At 34.4% G+C, this 21,354-nt stretch overlaps 1 protein-coding gene across 1 annotated transcript; it reads right to left on the bottom strand.

The window, feature by feature from the left end:
• Positions 1 to 17,090: 17,090 nt before the first annotated feature.
• On the bottom strand, positions 17,091 to 20,152 carry LOC110727037 (uncharacterized protein At3g28850-like). Its single transcript, XM_021906570.1, has one exon. The coding sequence runs from the start codon at positions 18,890 to 18,892 to the stop codon at positions 17,447 to 17,449; it is 1,446 nt and encodes a 481-aa protein (XP_021762262.1). The 5' UTR covers positions 18,893 to 20,152; the 3' UTR covers positions 17,091 to 17,446.
• Between the last annotated feature and the right edge of the window lie 1,202 nt (positions 20,153 to 21,354).

Consider the following 21,354-nt stretch of genomic DNA (forward strand, 5'->3'; position numbering starts at 1 on the left):
TTGTTGTATTTATATTTTAATTTGTTGAAATATTTGAAATGAATGTGTTAATGTTATGATATGTTAGATTAGTTTAGTTTATTTAAGTTTAGTTTTTAATTATTGTATTATAACAGGTTAGTTTAGTTTGGTTTAGTTTAGGGTAATGTAATATGTTAGTTTAGTCTATTTTAATTTAGTTTAGTTTAGTTTATTTTAATTTAATTTAGTTTAGTTTAGTTAAACTTGGTTTAGTTTTGTTTAATAAAGTGTATGCTAGTGTATTTACTTTAATATTTTTGTTTGATATAATGTTTAATATAATATTTAATAAGCGTTCTTATTTATTTGCTTGGTTTAGTTTAATTATGATATATCTTTGTTTAGTAAAATGCATGTGTCCTTCACTTTATATATATATATAATAAATGAATCATTTGCATAACCATATGCATAGATACCCGTTCAAGGCATACACATTAGGAGTATGTCTTGAATAGTCCCCGGTTGGGAATGTCCTTGTACGCTTATTCTCACTTAGGTGGTGAATGTAAGCCTTGTTTTTTATTCTAGGGAAAATCCTGCCTTTTCATGCATTTCTCTACCGTGTTCTCTGAGTACATATGTAGGTGTGTTTAATCGCCTACATCGTGTACTTGGAAAACTGTAGGGAAATGCTGGCGGATTTTCCATAGAATTGAAAACCTGGGTTACATTCGCTAGTGAGAATAAACGTACAAGGATGGGTTAGGTTGGAGTGATAAGGACCCTTTGGAAGCATTTCAAATCTCATTTGCATTTCCATTACGCTTTGGTGGATAATGAATGCGAAATATGGTTTATGACTAATGTGATTGTACATATGCGTGAGCTGTGTAGAAGCTGTAATCATGAAACGAAGAGAACGTAAGTGGATGTGTGAAAGGATGGTTGGCCAAAGTATTAATCCTGAGTTCGTGAAAGAGGTTGATGAATTCATTCAGTACGTCACCGATCATCCCGAGAGTAGTAACCCGAATGAAGTTAGGTGTCCATGTGTTAAATATAAGAACAAACGCCTTTGGGATGCGGATACGATTAAAATTCATCTGTATCGCAAGGGTTTCACACCTAACTAATAGGAGTGGATGTGTCACGGGGAAGAGTATCCGGGAGTTTCCGAACGGCGGTCCAATGAATATCGTGACATGGTTTTGGATGCTTTTGGTCATAGTCAAGATTAGGGGCACTCCGAGGAGGCTAGTGTTCCATCAGAGGAGGAGCCTAATGCAACTGCTAAGCATTATCTGGATTTGTTGAAGGCTTTTGAAAGGCCATTATACGAAGGGAGTTCTTTGTTTGTGTTAGAGATGGCCGCTAGAATCACTACTCTAAAATGTGAGTATAATTTGCCTCACAGATGTGTCGATGGGTTTGCTTCCTTGTTAAGTGAGGCGATTCCGAACAACAGCCATATGGCCGACACTTTCTACGCAGTGAAGAAGATTGTGAAGGGGTTGGAACTGTCCCATCAAAAGATTCATGCATGCCCGAAAGGGTGTATGTTGTTTTGGAAGGATGATGCTCAGTTGTCTGCATGCAGGGTGTGTGGCAGCGACCGATACAAGCAGACTTCCAAAGGTAGCCTAGTGCCTTTAAATGTTCTTTTTATTTCCCGATCACACCCAGGTTGCAAAGACTGTTTGCAACGAAGAACATTTCGGAGGAAATGACATGGCATTCGAAAAATCCCCGAGTTCAAGGCACAATGGCACACCCTAGTGACAGTGCAGCTTGGAAACACCTCGATTGTCAGTTTCCAGAGTTTGCTCTCGAGTCTCGTAATGTGAGACTTGGCTTGTGTACAGATGGTTTTGCTCCTCATGGTAAGTTTGGGGGACAATATTCTTGTTAGCCTGTCATTTTGACCCCTTATAACTTGCCTCCCTCAATGTGCATGAAAAGACAATTCATGTTCCTTTCGTTACTCGTTCCCGGTCCTAAAAACCCTAAGGGCAACTTGGATGTTTACATGTAACCGTTGATAGAGGAGTTGAAACTGTTGTGGGAAGTTGGCGCGGCAACTTATGATATTTCGAAGAAACAAAATTTCAATCTTCGAGCAGCCATCCTATGGACCGTTAGTGACTTCCCGGCTTATGGCATGTTGTCTGGTTGGTCCACAGCTGGTAAGAAATCTTGTCCATATTGCATGGAGAAGAGTAAAGCATTTTGGCTCGAACATGGTGGTAAAGTTTCTTGGTTTGATTGCCACCGGAAATTCCTTCCGACAGATCACCCTTTTCGGAACAGTAAAACTGCATTCTGTAAAAACAAAGTAGAGAAAGGTGCCCCTCCACACATCATGTCAGGAGAGGAGCTGTGGGAATGTGTAAAGGACCTCCTGAAGGCTACAGATGGACCCGATTCAATTAAGAGGCTGAAAAATGAAAAGAAGGGGTGGTTCAAGCAAAGCACCTTGTGGGAGCTCCCATATTGGAACCATCTCCTCAGTCGTCACAACTTAGATGTCATGCACATTGAGAAGAATTTCTTCGATCAGTTAATTCACACTATAATGGATGTGAAAAAGAATACGTGTAACACGACATCTGCTCAGAATGACATTGCCAGATATTGTAAACGTCCCTAGCTTCATCTTCAAGAGGATGATAGAGGAAAAGAGGTCATGCCAAAGGCTCCATTCGCTCTTGACAAGGCTCAAAGAAAAGTTTTGTGTGAGTGGGTTAAGCAGCTGCGGTTCCCTGATGGTTATGCCTCCAATTTGAGCAGATGCGTAGATTTGCAAGCGTGTAAGCTCCATGGAATGAAAAGCCATGACTGTTACGTGTTCATGGAGAGGATGTTGCCCACAGCTTTGAGGGAATTGCTCCCTGGCCATATTTGGAATGCAATTACAGAGATCATCCAATTCTTCCGCGACTTGTGTTGCTATACAACATCAGTTAGTGACATGGAGCGATTGGAGAAAAACATACCTGAGATCCTCTGCAAGCTTGAGAAGATCTTCCCTCCTGCATTCTTTAACTCTATGGAGCATTTGCCAATACATTTGCCGTACGAGGGGAAGTTATGTGGTCCTGTACAATACAGATGGATGTATCCCTTTGAAAGGTAAATCAAATACCCTTATTTCACATCCTTTGTTTTACATCCTAATCACTTGTTCATACAGTCACATAACAACTGTAATTGCAGGTTCCATAATCATTTGAAACTGAAAATTGGGAACAAGGCTCGAGTTGAAGGGTCCATATGCAATGCTTATCTCACTCAAGAGATAGCAAACTTCTGCTCCAATTACTTTCAGTCGACAGTTGACACTAAAACTCGAGATCTTGGTCGAAATGTGAATGTCGACGTTGAGTCCACATTGGACGATGCTGAAATACCAGAGTTGTTCAAAGAGGATAGTGGTCGTGTGTCAAATGAGGGTAGAACTCGGTTCTTAGATGACAAAGAACTCGAGTGTGCACATTTGTTCGTGTTACGAAACACCGGCATTCTTGGCGAATACGAAAGGTAAATTAGGCCAAGGTATTCAGTGTATTCGTATTTACGATCATTTACAATGATGACTTTGTAGATTTACATTGTGTGTTTGGCCTCGTAGGAAGTTTGAGGACTACATTCTTAGTACTCGACCTTTCCTGCGTATAGAAGAAGTCATGGAGAACTTCGAAGCTGAATTTTCTAATTGGTTTCATCACAAGGTGATATACGTGGTGTAACCGTGAAATAATTCTGTATTTTACATCTTGCATTTTAATTCATTGAATTCAGGAACCGTGATGTTGATATACAACCACTTTATAGGTGGTCGAAGAGAAGCCAAATGTTGACAGTGGGTGGTCGGAACAAAAAAGGACGTGTGAAGGGACTTGGCGTAAGTGTTGACCTTTACTATGGCAGCCAGATGGGTCGACTTTCCACATCTTCCATGCAGTACGCGCCCTCCCTTGTTTCTCAGATGCAGGATCAGATGGAAACCAGGGTGCAGGCTCTTCGGGAAGAAATGGAACTCGAGATGCAAGCCCGAGTTCAAGCCTCAGTAAGAGCCCAAATGGAAGAAATGGAGAAGAGGTTGGAAGAGAGGATGATGAGTCGTTACCACAATGACCCTTGTTCCACCGTACGACCTCCATTTTGAGATCCCAAGGACGACAACCTGGGTAGTGGTGGAGCAGGCCAGGGCACTCCCGTAGTTGCTTAGCTTTAATTAACGTAGTGTTTAGTAGTACTAAATTTATATTACATTTCTTGGCTATACAGATTGGAATTAGTATATATATATATATATATATATATATATATATATATATATATATATATATATATATATATATATATATATATATATATATATATTTATTTTTGCACAAAAACCATTAATTTTATTCTATCGTTAATATAAGAAGCAGGAAGTACAGGTATCAAAGGGTAGCAATGTGCCGTAGGAAAATAGTCAAAATCGAAATAGTTCCGTCGTTATTTCCGTCGCAATGGGTATAAGTTTCCGACGGAATTTTCCGTCGGTATGTGCGACGGAAATATGTCCGTAGGAAGGTTGCGACGGAAATTTCCGTAGGAAGTTTGCCTTCTTCCATACGGAAAAATCCGTCGGAAGGAGCTTGCGACGGACTTCCCCTTCAGGTCAAACATAGGCTCCGACAATTTAAAATCCGTCGGAAATTCCGTCGGTATTAAAATTTCCGACAGAAAATCCCTCGATATTAGCCAAAATTCCTACGAAGTGAGTTCCAACAACGTGTTCCGACGGAATTCCGTCGGAAACTGCCTTTTCCGACGGATATTAATTTTTCGTCGTAAATAAGGTGTTTTCTAGTAGTGCTTTATTTCCAAGATAAACTCTTTATTGGAATTATCTATTGAAAGGAATGGTGTCCTTCCAACAAGTGTATTATTTCGATAGAGGATTCAGAATTATTAGAAGCTAATTCTTCAGTGAGGTCAAGTGATCGGAATGCCTAGGTGGAGGCCACTTCCAATCAGTCATATTAATGTATAATTAATATTACAGCTTAATCTTGACTGAACCCTTCGGGTCACACCCCAAACGAGTAACCAATCCAAGTTGACGAATCAATCCGAAGGATTAGATGAGTCATTAGAGTATTACGAACAAAGACGTCGGACATCGAGCTTAGAGCGTCGAAACCGAGCGTCGTAAGTCGAGTTGAATTTAGAATTCGACGAGACGAGAAATCAAGCAAGCGACAAGTTCGAGCTAAGTCGTAGCCTCGCATGTGCCTAGCAATGTGAGTGCTAGGCTAGCATAAGACGTCGTGCACATCACTAGGCATACCGCATTCATGCTAGCGTGGTGGGCATCGCACCCAGCTACACGCATAGCCGCAGCTAGGCTGCGCTTAGTATGCAAGCATCGCAAGCATGGTGCCTTGCGTATGGATGCTATGCGTGCTTGCTAGCATGCTAGGAGCCTAGCGCCCAGCTCTTTGCAGCCTCGCACCAAGCAGCGCACTCGCACAACACACGCATCGTAGCAGCGTGTTGTGCGTGCGTATGTGTAGCTGTGCGTGCTTGCTAGCGAGCAGCACCAAGCACCTCGCCACTTGCTCAGCAGCACGCACCAAGCAGCAGCAGCAACAGCAACGCATGCGTGTGCTTGCTGGCTGCGTGCTGGCTGGCTAGGCTACCCAGCCTTGGTGCTAGGCGCCAGCTGGCAGCCTTGGTAGCCAAGGCAAGCTGCCAGCCAGCCAAGTGGTGTGGTCAAACCCGGTCAAGGGAGGGGACCATTGCTTGGTGTTTAGCTTGGGGAGCAAGTTTTTTTGGTCCCCCCCTTTGGTGGTCCTCACTAACCTTCTCCCTCCATGTGACACTTGGAGCTTGTTGATTGCTTTGCATTTTAATTTGTTTTTGATTAAAATAAATTGGTGGAAAACTGCAATTCTCCCTCATTGATGGGAGAAGGGAGATCAAGTCTCCTTTCCCTACAAATACCCAAGTTTTGGGTTTCGGAAAAACCACTTGAGTTGAACTTAATAAGGCATCTCCCTGTAGGTGAGAAAACCTTTAAGTTCGTAATACTCTAGTCTTTTCTTGGTCTAGCCCCGACTAACCTTCGGGGTAGAGGCCGTTCGGGTCGGGTCTCTAGGGTGGACTCTGTCGGAGGCTCTCGCGCTTGCGGAGCTACGACTTTGAAGTCCGAGCTTTATAGGAGCGAAGCACGCGTCGAGGGTAAGAATGTCATTTCCCTTTATCTTTCTTGTTTAATTATGTGATTGCATGCTTAGTTTCTTTAATTAGTGGGTGGGTCTTGGGCGGGTTTCTCTTCCGCAAAGTGTGGGACGCTAGGAAACCCAACATCTATTGGTTCAAATGAAGACTTTAATTTATCCAAGTTCTGCTTTGCATCCAAATAAGCAGCATATATAATCAGGACCAGAATGCAAATCCTCTATTACAGACTCTACTTCTTATAGAGATTCACATCTATTATTATACCGCTTCATCTTTTTGTGTTGATTATCAACTTTAGCCTGTTAAAACAAAAATATAAAAAAAATGTTAAAATGTAAAATACATTATTAAAAATTAGTTTAAAATAATATAGTAAATTTACTCACAAAAATACTGAGTGTTAATAAGAAATAGATGAAATCATATCAGAAATAAAAGAGAGAATCTAGTAAATAGAGGATACCATACATATAAAGAATATAAAATATCAAGAAGATATATAATCGATAAAAATAATTTCAAACATAAATAAAATATATTATTATTCTGAAATAAATATTATTACATAAACAATTCAAAAACACTAGAATATTTTATATTTATGTTAAACATAAATATATATTACAACATATTTTTATATTGAAGATACCTCATCGGATTTTTGTTACACAGAAGAAGGAATAGGAACAGAAGTAGTAGGAGGAAGAGAGGTAGAAGGAGGAAGAGTAGTGGTAGGAGGATGTTGTGAATAAACAGGAAAAGGAGGAGGTTCAAAGGTTGGTGAAAAAAGTGGATTAGATTGTGAAGAAATAGGAGGAGGAGGAGGAGGAGGAGGAGGAAGAAAGGATGGTGAAACAAGAGAAGAAGGTTGTGAAGAAATTGGAGGAGGAGTAGGGGTTTCTTGACTATCAATAAGCTTAAAGTTAGGAGTTGTAAAATTAACACCTATCTATTTAGATACAAAATTAACAGGAGCTTCTGGAGTAAAATTCTCATTTGACTCCAAATTTACAGCTAGACTCGAAACCAAATTTGTAACAACAGATTCATCAATATTCTTTCCCATACCAACAAAAGGATTCTCTAACGACGCTAATGTGCTTAGAATATCACCCTCCAAATTACCTTGAATCGAACCAGTAACCTGTAAATAAAAACCAATTCGATCCAAATCATTTGATGTCTTGTTCTTATCAACCATCATAGAATATCCTTTATTCTTCTTAGCAATCTCTTTTTGTTTGAGAAAATTCTCTTCTACAGAATCAAGCATCTGAAAAAACTCTTCATTCATGTCAAAATTTGAGTCTGGCTGAGACGCTTCTTATGATAACTTTTCACCATCTTTCCTAAGGTCCTTAATCAATTCAAGATTAACAGCAGCACCAATTTGAATGTTGCGCTGTATAATCATCAATTTCTCATCAACTTCCTGAAAAAGGAAAAAAAAAACCAATGGGTTTAGGATATCATTCATAGAATTGAGGATATCATTTAAAAAACATAAGATATCAAAATAAGTATGCAGGATATAATACATGAGACTGAGTATATAATTAACAACATAGAGGATATTATTATATCAATACATGATATGAAACATTATTTATTATCATAACTATCATAATCAAGCCAAACAATAAATAGAAATATTATTATAACATCTAAGGAAATGAAACAATGGGTGTAGGATATCATTCATAAAATTGAGGATATCATTTTAAAAACATAGGATATCAAAATAAGTATACATATATAATGCATGTAACTGAGGATATAATTAACAACATAGAGGATAACATTAAATCAATACAGGATATAAGTAGTATAAAATAAATGATAAATAAGACGAAGGATATCATTAACAACATTGAGGATATAATTTATATGATACAGGATATAAAAAGATTAAAAAAAAAATATATAAGACATAAATTAAAAACTTACCAGAATATCCATAGAACGGATTTCTTTATCAGTAGGAAGACCTTTAGGAATCTTATATTGTACATGCAATTCAGATTCATCTTCACTTAAAACCTCAAGGTAATTGTTATATTCAAAACTTAAAGGGACATCCTTCTCAATTGTTCAGGTCCTTAGAAGATTCAGCAAACCCTGTGGTAGAAACAACAATATCTGGTATGATAATACCAATACCAAACTGAGATGGGCTTTTACTCTGAGCCTTGACTCGAGCATTCAAAGAATTAGAATCCCTGTTGCTTATAAAAGGGAATTTAACTTCTGCATGTTCTCCAAAGTGCACTTTTTGCACAAAACCAATAAACAATGCAGGTAAATAGCCACCAATCTTCTTCAAATATTTACCAGGAGTTGTTTCCTTCAATTTTGTCATTTCAACCATAAAACTTTGAAAATCCTCTATAGATTTGCACATTACCCTCATAATATATTCACACCAGTCAAAATCTTTGATTTTATTAGCATCAGTCAAAGATTTAACAGCACTAATGTTAAGAGACTTGTCACCATAAGGTGCTAAAAAATTAGTCAATGCATAAACCACAAAAAGTCTCTAAAATTGATCTCCACCATCCTTTAAAGCCTCAAATTTCTCCTTCTAAACTTCCAAAGGAATATATCTCTTTTTGGCAAGAGACTTATCTCCAGGAGCCTTCTCTTTATTCACAAACTTATCTCCAGAAGACTTCTTTTTTGTCCCAGATGTTGAAGGAGCTAGAAAAACAAAAAAGATTACATTAGTATATATAGAGAGGATATGATTAAAGGCATAGAGGATATCAGTAGCATAATGAAGTATATCAAAAAAGCTACTAGCATATCAATTAAGAACATTATAATAAGAATATAAAATATACTGAACACAAAAAGAAATAATAACTACAATAGAGGATATCAGTAAAGAAAATACAGGAAATCAATTAAACAATTAAGGATATAATATAACTAGGAGAAATAGGATTAAGAAAAATAAAAGGACATCAATACCTTTGCCACTAACATTTTCAGGTTTTAAAGCAATTGTTCCAGATCTAAAATTAAATTTCTTCTTCTGGGGCTTGACAACTTTAGCTTTCTCATCATCGTCTAAACCAAAATAGTCCCTCCATTCCTTGATTATTTCCTTACATGGATTTTCACCATGCTTCATTTTTGATAATTCAATAACTGGAATCCCAGTGTGTGGAATGCCAAGAACATTGTGTAAATCATCATTGTTAAAAGACATTTTCTGATCTCCAACCAACAAAAATTTTTCAGTAAGAATAAAATTAAGAATAAGAGATTCATACAAAGATCTATTTAGATCTTTAAACAAGTTCATCTTCAAAAGTCCACCAAATTCAATTTCCTTAACATCAAACTTTTGTTTCTTAGATAAAACACTTAAAAATAAGTCATTGAAGGTGCACTTGACTGACTAGTAACTCTGACAACTGATAAATCATCTTCAGTTATATCACTAGGAAAACAAAAAACATAAAGGAAAATGAAAAAAACAAGGGAAAAAAAAATCTAAAATAATACATATAATAATTTTTGTACAATGCAATACCTCAAATCAAAAGCTTGTATTTTCCAATATCCTTCTTTTTAGAGGCTTTGGAACATCACATTTAACTTTTTTAACAGGAGATTCTTTTGCTAATTTTCTGAAAAAGTAAATAAATTATAAGATAAAATAATGAATAATATCATGAAAATAATAAAGGACATCATACATACAATACACGATACATACAATAAATATTTAATGTCCTTTATCATTAAAATAATAAAGGACATTATATATACAATTTAGGATATAATTAAAACAATGGAGGAAATCATTTATTAGATAGAGGACATCATCCGAAAAATAGAGGACAGTATACAAAGCATTAGATACAGGACATCATCAAGAGAATAGAGGACATCATTTATTAGATAGAGGACTTCATCAAGAGAGAATAGAGGACATCACACCAAGCATTAGAGGATATCATGTACAACAATAGAGGACATCATCAAAGCAATATAGGATATCATCAAAATAATATAAAATAAAATCATAACAAAGTGAGACATCAGTAAAACAACAGAGGATATTATATACTGTAGGCGTCATTTGAAGCGCGCATGCGTTAAGCATGTTGTGAATATGTTTGTCACTCATAGGAAATGGGAATTGACATACGATTAGGGACAAAGCAAAGTAGGGAGCCGCCAACAAGTTTTTAAAGAACTTGTAAACTGTTCACGGATCATTTAAGGCAACCACGATTAAAGGACAACGATAGGCAACCACGATTGACCCGTGAAGGTTACACCCCATTCATAATCCATGAGATTAGTAACTCTGTATGGTTCAAAACCACAAAAGGAGGATCGGGGATGATGCTACGAAGTGAGTCATGGAGTCACATTCGCCCGTATGGCCTCTACTCGATTCTCATCGTGAAAAGTAATTCCTGCGATTTCAAAGGCATGCAGACAAAGATTCATTTTGCTCCAAACTAATATTATGCTAAATTGGTTGAATGTTAATGCAACATATAATTCTAAAATATCGTGATCACTTGATTAAACAACAAGATTAAAAAGGAACCTAAACCGGTCGTCCAAATTATCTTATTAGGCGTTATATTCAATTACATATTCCCTTTAACATGCAATATGGTGATCATTACAATAATAAAATCATCATTAACATTGGAAGCAATTCATCCATAATAACGTTAGTCAAATCAAATCATAATAATTAACCTAATCATGATAGTAGCAATAAGAATAAGAATAAAAATAAGAGAAGTGAATTAATAACTCACGTTCCACGCTTCTTTAAATTGCTACATTATGAATAAATTTTTAGTAACTTCAATAAAAATATAAATCAAATTGAAATTAAATTAAATAAATGTAGAGTTGATTTGGTCGAAACCCTCAAACGGTTCTACCTTTCATGCCTTGGTTTAAATACGGAACTTCGGGTATTGTATGGACTCCGGGGAGTGCTTAGGGAAGGAATGGTGTATTTAGGAAAATAGGTTTAAGGCTTAGAATGTGAGAGAGAGAGAAGAGAATGTGTGTTGGTGCCCCCGAAACTGAGGAAATCAGCTTCGCATTTATAGAGAAAATATGGGGGGTGAGGTACGAAACCCTAGAGTTGATGCGCCGTGAAGAATAAAAACCTAGAAATTGTTGTGTCATGGAAAATTTGCCGTGATGCGGCAAAAATTGCCGTGACATGGCAAATGCTGTCGTGGCGTGTCAAATTTTGCCGTGTCGCGATGGATTTTACCATGTCGCGACATTTTTGTTTTCCTGAATTCCGTCTAAATTCATTTTTATCTTTTGCTTAACAATTAAGTACGTGATATTTAGGCATCGTTTCAGCTATTTCGGACTTATTCTAGGTTTAGGGTTTTATTATTTCTTAATCGGACTTAATTAATAAATAACATGAAATGAATTAAAAAGGGTTTGGGCTTAAATGCGGTTGGACTGAGCTTGAATAAATGTTTGGACTGATTTGTGGACTGAATATGTTTGACTGAATATGGGTATTAAGCACTCTCGAGATTAAATACTCGACCTGACTAATAATGGAGGTGAAAGGTTGTTCATCATCGGGTTTGGTTTTGGGGAGACATTTTAGGTGTCTACATACACATAATACAGGATATCTACTAAAACAAAAATAATGTACTGTAGCATAATGATAAATAGGAAACAAAATATGATATCAAATAACCTAATAACTAATATTCTTTGACAAAGCATACATATCAGCTAACAAAGGGTTTATATCCTCAATAATAAAATACGAATCATCTATTCCGGTAGAGACATAACAAACCTAACTTTTGTTTAATTTTCTCTTCGACGCTTGTTTCGGAGATTTTCTGCCAATCAACAATCAAATTTTCAACACAAATTTTCAAACACAAGTTGTAATTGAACTAGAAAATAGAAAATTAACCTAAATAAGGTAAAATAAACACATAAATTAAATTCAACAATAATAATTAACAATCGAAGAAGAAAATTGGAATAAAACAAAAAAAAGAAACATAAAATAACTTCATCAATAATAAATTTATCAACAATCAACAATCAAATTTTACAAAAAAGAAAAATCAAAAAGCATTTTATTAACAGAAAATAAAATTAAACAAAAACCGGAAAACCTAAATGAAAATAGAATATTCCAAAACAAAAAAGTTCAAATGTATACCTAGAAACAGAATTGGGCTTAACAGGAACATTATCATCGGAAGATAACGGAGGAAGAGTCGCATTCTTCGACCTCATCGTTGTTGATTTGTGACGATAATAAGTACAGCTAAAATCTTTCATAAAAGAGCAAAAATCAAGAAAAAGAAAGGGAAACAAAGATGACGAAGAGTAAGTAAGAATGTAGAGAAGCAAAAACGAAGTACGAGTGAAGAAGAAGAAGAAGAAGAAGAAGAAGAAGAAGAAGAAGAAGAAGAAGAAGAAGAAGAAGAAGAAGAAGAAGAAGAAGAAGAAGAAGAAGAAGAAGAATGGAGGAAACTTGAACTTGAAGATGAACAAATGGCGGTTTATTTTGGAAAATGAAAATAAAAAGGAAGAATAAACGTTGAGGGAGTTTGTTGGGTTGGAGTAATAGGTGAGCCATTGTTGGGCTGAACATATTTCTTTTGAAAAGAGGTCGGGCCAACAAAATTGCCTTAAAAAAGAAGCCGAGCCAACAAATCCGCTAAATTGACGAAACGTTTGGTCAGGCTTAACTTACCCAATAGTTTGTAAATAATAAAACTCAAAATTTATTTTGTTAAATTATGAAACATAGGGAGTTAAATAACAATAAAATTGATAGAGCTAGTATAACGTTGATAAAGTTTACGGCTTGACTTTTTACCAAATCAAAAGATCTAATGTCCCCTGTGTTATGTCACTTCAAAGTCTAATGTCCCCTGTGTTGTGTTTGCCTGCCTTCTTTGACAAAATTACCAACATATTTCCTTGACAAGTGGCACCCTATGCCTTTGGTCGCAATTTGTGTAGTGTGTCATTTTGCTTTATCATAATAGTGACAACGTGCATTTTCTAAATTATACTACTACAAAATACTTGTAAGTATTTTTTAAACGTGTACATAGTACTGAATACTGATACCATACTATTCAGGATGAAGTTAGGACAGAACATGCCCCGGTCATTGATCTGGGCGGGTCCGTCTTGGTCATAAATAAGGTGAACTATAAGTAGATTGCCAAAAATTATTAACAGTTTGGGTCACGATCAAAGTTCGTGTCAAGGTTAGAGCCAGACTAATGCGGGTCATAAATATAAATAAATAAATAAACATAAAAAAAAAAAAAAATTGGCAATAAAAGATAACGTTACATAAGTATATACTTATTTCCCTAGCTTTACCTTTAACTTCATAGTCTGTTTTATGGTGGCTGGCCACACGTGTGACTGCTTGTAAAAGAACAAAGTAACCCCTATAACACTGACCGAGTAGCCCCTGTAATACTGATCGAGTAACCCCTTTAACACTGATCGGGTAACCTCTATAACACTGACGAAGAAACTCTTGTAACATTGAACAATTAACTCCTATAACATTAATGAAATAACCCCCATAATGACTGACCACACCGTGTGGTCAGCCATATATAAGAATTTGCGTTAACTTCATTCTTTCTTTTCATTAACAATATTATTGTCTCATCCTTATCCTGTTATCCAAGCTATTCTGCTCCTTACACCACCTTGTACATCCTATGTGTTACTTTGGTGGGACAAGAGGGAATTTCGTATCCGTAACCCCTCTTTCTATCCGCATCCCTAAACAAAAATAATAATATTTCTCTAAATCCCATCTTTGTCACCATCCCTACCTCATTATTCCAAATATCAAACAAACACCCCCATATGGCGTTTAAGCTTAATTAATTCCACATTCATAAGTCATAACCATTAATCAATTTCCAAAAATTCATGGAGTGATGGAGGAAATATTATACTAGTATATACTACAAATGAAATGCATTCTTTACTCCGTTTGAACTTCACGAGTCTTTGGTGGGGAGTGCAAAAAATCAAATAAAGGAAAAGTAGATTTAAAAGAAAATAGAAAAAATACACCTCAAAACAAAAAATGGTTCAGTAGAAATCAATAGATCTTAGCTGCACCACGCCTTATAAAATAAACATTTATTTAAAAAATATATGAGCACGTAAAAAAAATGAACATTCAGTAATAAAAAGAATATTTAGTACTCCGTACTAAAAAGTGAAAATGTTTAAAAAATGATCATTTAGTAACGTATATTAAAAATGAATATAATATCATATAATCATATAATCGCTGGACCATGGTATAAAAAATGAACACATAAAAAAGTGAACATTTAGTAATAAAAAATGAACAAGTAAAAAAAAATGAACATTTAGTAATAAAAAGTGAACACAATAAAAAAAATGAACATTTAGTATATTAAAAATGAATATTTATCACACAAACAAAGAATAAATGGACCAAACCTAATAAAATGAACATTTCATAAAAATATATGAACACATTAAATAAAATGAACACATAAAAAAAATTATGAACATTTAATATATTGAAAATGAACATGATTTTCATACATCAATTTCATTGTATACAATTAATAACGAAATATGAAAATAAAATAAATCGTTAAAATATGTTTATTTTTTATGTACTAAATGTTCATTTTTAGTGTGTTAAATGTTTAAATTGTACTAAATGTTCAATTTTAAAGTATTACATGTTTTTTTTTTTTTTTTTTTTTACAGAAATTTTACACAAATTTGATTGTAACTATTTACACTCTAAAATTTTGGCTATCCACCTAAATTAAATTTAATCTTAGTTCATCATAAAGACAATAATTATCGATCTATGACATGATAAAGTAGGAATTACAAATGCAAATTTGATAGAAATCAACGATTTTATAACATTCATATATTAAAAAATAAAAAATGAATATCACCTACCAATTTAGATCGCGATGAAGATGATGACGATGGAGATTTCTACAATGGTGACGAATCGCAGATTGCCCAAAGTAGAAGGACAAATAAGTTTAATGATTGAAGGAAAGTGAGGTAAGAAAGAAAATTAACTTATAAGGAAAGGAAAAAAGAGGAGAGAGAAAATTTCGAAATGAGAAGATAACAGCGGAGAGAGAAAATTAATAGCTGCTAGAAAGAAGAAGAGAGGGAGTTAAAATATAAAGAAAAAAAAAACGTATGTTCATTTTGAAGCACTGTATGTTCATATATATGGCTGATGCACTAATATGTAGCTAAGAATTTGCAAATAGAAATAAGTACATATGGCCATATGGGTAGAGCTATCAGATCAAGTCCATGATTGATTATGGATCGAATCAATCATGTCGCTTCATTTCTATCAAATTACAGTCGAATTGAATTAGTTTTTTGGCAACTCGGCCTCTAAAATGTCAAGAGGAGCTCGAACCCTATGTAAATGTAATAGGGGTGAAAAATGAGAAGAGCCACCAACCTACTAGTCCACTTTTGTTTTCTCCCTAATAAATGTAACATTTCACACAATGACTACGTCTAAGGTCTAAGATAAAAGTAGTACGGGCCCAACTATGAAGATTCTAGAAAGTAAAACACACACACAAACTCTTACTCAACTAAAAAATTCTTGGTGTAAATATAATGTCATTAAGAAAGGGACAATCAAATAGCAACAATTGAGAAACGGTCGTTTTAATGGTGCAGCATCTTCCTTAGGAAATGGTCTTCTAAGTTGTTGCTTATTTTTAATACACTTTAGACAAATAAGGCTACCATATCTTTTTAATTTTATAATTAATAATATTTATTACTACAATTGAATTAAAACATAATCTATTTTATCACGCGTTTGTCTCCAACCTTTTGATATACGAGTATTCTAATTTGATTTCAGCCAAGTTTGACAATAATTGGGTTGGCATAATTTAGCTAGAATTTCTAAAAAGCTTACAGTAATCAATTTCCACTCCAATGCGCTAAATTTTTTCTCATATTCAAACTAATTATTATTTCCATCGTCCATTTTTGTTTGTCCCTTTAGTGTATGTTTACTATATTTATTCTTAGATTTTGGATAGGTAAAGTTGATGATAAGTAAAAGTAAAAATATTACATATAAAAGTAAAGCAGTGAGTCTTTACGATATTTGATTATGATATTGGACAAATTAAAGGGACAAGCTAAATAGAAAATTAGAGTAAAGTTAAAGAACCAATTGAGTATCTACTCTCTATATCTTTTATAGCTGCAGTCTATTTTAATTGGAAAGGTTACTACAATTTTTAATTGGTTGTTGATTAGAGCATCAAAGACTTTTATTTTGCAAGACTAGTAGCAAGTTTATTTGTTGTGTCAGAAACTTTCATATAAGTCATTTACTTAAGGGTTACTAGGTAAGGGTGTAAGACTCTGCTTATCTGGACTTATTTTCAGTTTAGTTCTATTCAGCTTAACTCAACTCACCTTAAAAAAAAAATAAGGCCTAACTTCTTTATTTTGTAAAAACTGCGTAATTCATATTACATATGAATTTTATATTAATCAAACAAGCAAAAAAATAAAAAAATAAAAAAAAAGTGCTTACTAAACCTAGAATAAAAAGTGAATTTTCACCCAAAATAAAGTGGATTTTCTAATGATCTTCCCCACCTCTTTTTGTGTTTAATTTTTGGCTTTGAGCCAGGTGCTGTTCAATGTACATCCCAGAGCAAATCATTGATTTTAGAGCCAAATCAATCATTTTAACACTCAATAAATCCACTGAAAAAAGCTAATCCAGTCAGATTTTCAGATGTATTTTTATCTAAAATAACAAGGAAATCATCAAAAGTTTAAAACCAATGCAACAGTTTCAGAAAAATAAAAACCCTTTTCTTTCACTGTTAATTACTGTAATTTTATCAGGTTGTATACAATTATACAAATACAACCTTTAATTATAATCTAATTGTACAAATTAAGCACAAACTTTTTGACTAGCTAGGGATAACCAATACGGCAATACCCTGCTAAAAGCACTAGTCAACATATTTTATCTTAATTCATGTTTAATTTTGTATTAAACATTTTCTTTAGACATTATACTATATCAAACTCCCTACTGTACAACAATGATCTCACAAAAGTGAACAAAATTTTTAGCAATAAACATAAGTGGTAAATCCATCTTTACCGTATGTGTATATCGAGTCAAGTCGAGTCGAGCTTAATAGCAACAAATTGGGCATCGAATGAGCCCGTTCTCATTGCAATCAGGACACCTTTGAAATCCATAATCATCCTCTTCATACTCTTCATCATCATCGTCGTCTTCTTCGTGTTCATAGTAGATTTTACAACTACCCGAGCACGTTTTACATGGCACGAACCTTATATCGCCACAAGCCTCACACACGTCCACTAGGTTACCACCATCATCTTCTAGCCTTTCACAATGTGCTACAATTTTCTTAAGCTTACCATCTTCGTGCATTTTTCGTATTTCATCAATTCCACCAATGTACCTTTCTCCAATAAACACCTTAGGCAAACCACCCTTAAACCCTTCGCCTAATAGCTCCTTCAACTCCTCCTTGAACCCCGAGTGCATCGATACATCCCTCTCATCCACCCGAACTCCTAATCCTTTTAGGATAAGGCGAACATAGCAACAATTTTCGTATGTTCCCCTCACTCCTCGTAAACTAGTGAAGTACAAAATCACCCGTTCTTTAGTAGGATTGATAACTACATCATAAGTTTCTTCCCCATTACTTTGAACATAGACACAATCCGGTGAACTCGACATATCATCCTTTTCCTCGGCTATAATCCTGTCCACAAAGCCATTAACATGAGCATAACCATCATCATCTCCACTCGAATTGTCGGCGACTTGCAATCCCCCATCATCCTTGATCAAATTCTGCTGTTCGCGAACACCATCACGAGCCTTAAGGTGAAAAGGGTTTGTAGGAGACAACTCCTCGAGCGCCTTCCTAAACACAGAAATAACTTCGGGATCAAATTCGGACACCAAAGCCTTCGAAATCGAATTCACATTATTATCATCCTTCTCCTGAGCATCAAACCAAGCCTTTACATTCTTCGGGGAATCCATCCTGCTCTTCTGTAACCCTCTAGGAGAATCGACAAGAGGCAGTATCGAATCGACCGAAACATTGAAAGAAAAACTCCTAACATGCTTCTCACCAAGCAGTCTAAGAGGACTAGTATTACTATCTTCAAGACCTTCCATTAATTCACGAACATTGATCGTTTCGGGCTCGCCCGGAGGTGTCCTAATTGGGGTTTTCGGTACAACTCTTGTAATTTTTTCATCAATCATTTTAGACCAAGCTTTTGCCTCAATCATACCCATTGTAAAATCTTTATTTTTCTCAATACCCTCTTCATGATTTTTCCTAAAATCAACCTCCTCCCTCTCAAAATGATCATCCCATCTTTCGGCCCCGGCCGAAAAACTAAGATCAACCGGTTTCTCAAGCCTTATAGAGCCTAAAGTGGAGGATGTGAGTGCTACCATATGGTAGCTATCCCCTTGCTTTTCTGGTGGGTGATGTACATTCATAGAAAAACTTCTTCTACTCATTGGTGAATATTTTGTCTTGCAATGCCGACATTTGGATTGCTTTGAACTCGCACAACCCATCTACAAAAGCTTGTATAAGACGGTCTTATATGTAATACTAAATCGGAGATATAAGATAACTTGGAAAGATTCAAGGATATGATGAAATCGAAAATTGCAAAAAAGGCCTATAAATTCTGCATCAATTAAGAAGGCGAAAACAGAGGAAGAAAACAGAGGATTTTTGAAAGAGGGATAAATTTTATTATTGAGATTGACGAACAGATAAGAAGAACATTCCCTAGATTTAGTTGCTTAAAACCCCAGCTTCAAAATCTTAAAATTAATAAAAATTAAGCAAATGGGTATTATTTTCAGAAAAAAATAATTATCACCAACCCTCTCAAAAGTAGTGTACAAAATTGATAAATTTATTAGAAAATATCATCAAAAATTGAATCAAAATAATTGAAAAAATTTATGCTATAAGGTCATGAATAAAAGAAGAGAAAAACAATGAAGAAGAAGAAAGAGAGGGTAATGAAGTTAGATTCAGATCCATTAATTAAAGAGGTAAGGTAAGAAAATTAAATGCAATTAGTTTCCAAAATTAAAAAACGTACACGTTTTTAAATTGACTTGGAAATTGAAATAAGAACTTAAATGAAGAAAGTTTGAGAAGGAAATAATGAAGATTCTAAATAAAAAAAATTGAATATGGTGGGTAGTTTGTTTTGTGTAACGAGAATAAAAAAGATTACACAAAATAAAAAAAATTCCGAAATTATTCCGAAATCGTGTGTTGTATGGTATGGTAGCAACCCTTTCTCAGAAATTGGCTAGAAAATAGAGGGAAAGGGGATATAAAGAGAAAGAAAAGGTGTAAGGGGATATGGAAGAAGGGAAAATCTTCGATGGAAAAGTTTGAAGAGGATATATATTATGGTTTTTGCTGTCAACGGGAAATTTTAGAATTTAAAATTCAAGTATAAATTATTAAAAAAATTGTAGTGTAAAGTTACAAAAATAATACTTTGACGGTTGTTAAGACGGCAAGTGCGGCAATTATTGCTTGAAAGGCTCCCTCCACTTATTGCTTACGATTTTTTTTTTTTTTTTTTTTTCTTTTTTCTTGTAAGACATCCATTAATCATTACACTCGTTAGATTGTAATTTATCTTAACCCTATCCAATTAATTTTTTAAAACTTAGAGTGCAATTGGGGAATTGCTGGACAAAGTTCTTGATTGGCTAAATTTGTCAATTAAATGGTGTTATCGTAATTAAATTGAAAAATATACCAAATACATAATTAGATATGAAGTGTATTTTTTCGGTGCAATACATAATTAAATACTCTTATTTTTGTCTTTTTATTTAATGTTTTGGAAAAAATATCGAATAGAATTGTATTCAAATCATGTAGAATTTTAAATTTTCTATTTTATTACATAAATAATACTTAATTTGCCAATAAATTATCCAATCCTCGTACCATTATGAGAAATACATAATTTGTATTATATGGGAAGACATTTTCCAATAGAGTTATTTTTGCAAAATATAAAAATAAAATAAAAAAAAATTCGCTTCAATATCTAAACTTCAAATCTTATTCATAATCTCTCTATGTTCTCCCTCGCAAAGTTAAATGTGATTAGTTCACAACACATTACTTTATCTTTCAAATCCACCCTAACAAATACGGCCAAGAAGCGTCATGCTCATTGTGTAATTCACTCAACTCAATTGACTAGCGATGATACTACCAACTTTTTCTATTGTTAAGTTTTTAGATACCAATTTCATTTTGACTATAGATTCACTCTTGTTTAGAGCATTACCTGGTTAGAACAATAGAAATTACACGCAAATAAACTCATTACTAGCCATAATTAATTGCTTGTTTCCTAACAAGTCCTCCTATTGGAGTACAATGACTAAAATGTTACACATAATTTCTACTGTAGGCCTAACAAGTCGAAAAATTAGAAGCACCAAGATATGATGCTTGTTGCTTGATATTATTGATGTGTCATCTATACATTTGTAATAGATTTTGAATATTGTTAATAGTTTTCGTAAAAAAATTAAAAGTGTACATTACCACTTTTGAAAACATTTGAAATTGAGCAAATATTTTTACTGATTGAAAATATTTTGTAATAATTAACACTTGTTTTTACTTATTTTATTTATATTGGTTATTTGAAGTTACATATATTCATTTTCTCATTGATTAAAACTCATCGTTACTTATTTATTAAACCTATCTTTACTTATTGAAACTTACAGAAAATGAATATATTTGATTTGCAGCAAATAACGTTTATAAGGTAAGGAGTTTAGGGCCTAAAGATGGTTTTGTCATGTGTTGGCCTAAGCTCTAGCTAGGCCTGGTAGTGCATATTGAGTCCACTATCTATCCATCATATCGTGCTGAAATTTTTGAAATGATGGTTGTGACATGACCTAAGTCCACATGCCACCATTCTATAACATTTTGTGCTTGTTCACCTAAGTCAATTTATCCTAACTTTTAC

This window comes from Chenopodium quinoa, unplaced genomic scaffold, assembly GCF_001683475.1.
Source record: "Chenopodium quinoa cultivar QQ74 unplaced genomic scaffold, ASM168347v1, whole genome shotgun sequence".
In the NCBI taxonomy this organism is placed as follows: Eukaryota; Viridiplantae; Streptophyta; class Magnoliopsida; order Caryophyllales; family Amaranthaceae; genus Chenopodium; species Chenopodium quinoa.

What these genes read in the sequence shown, in the direction of transcription:
- LOC110727037 (XM_021906570.1), bottom strand. Translation starts at nt 18,892, where the DNA reads ATGGGTTGTGCGAGTTCAAAGCAATCCAAATGTCGGCATTGCAAGACA.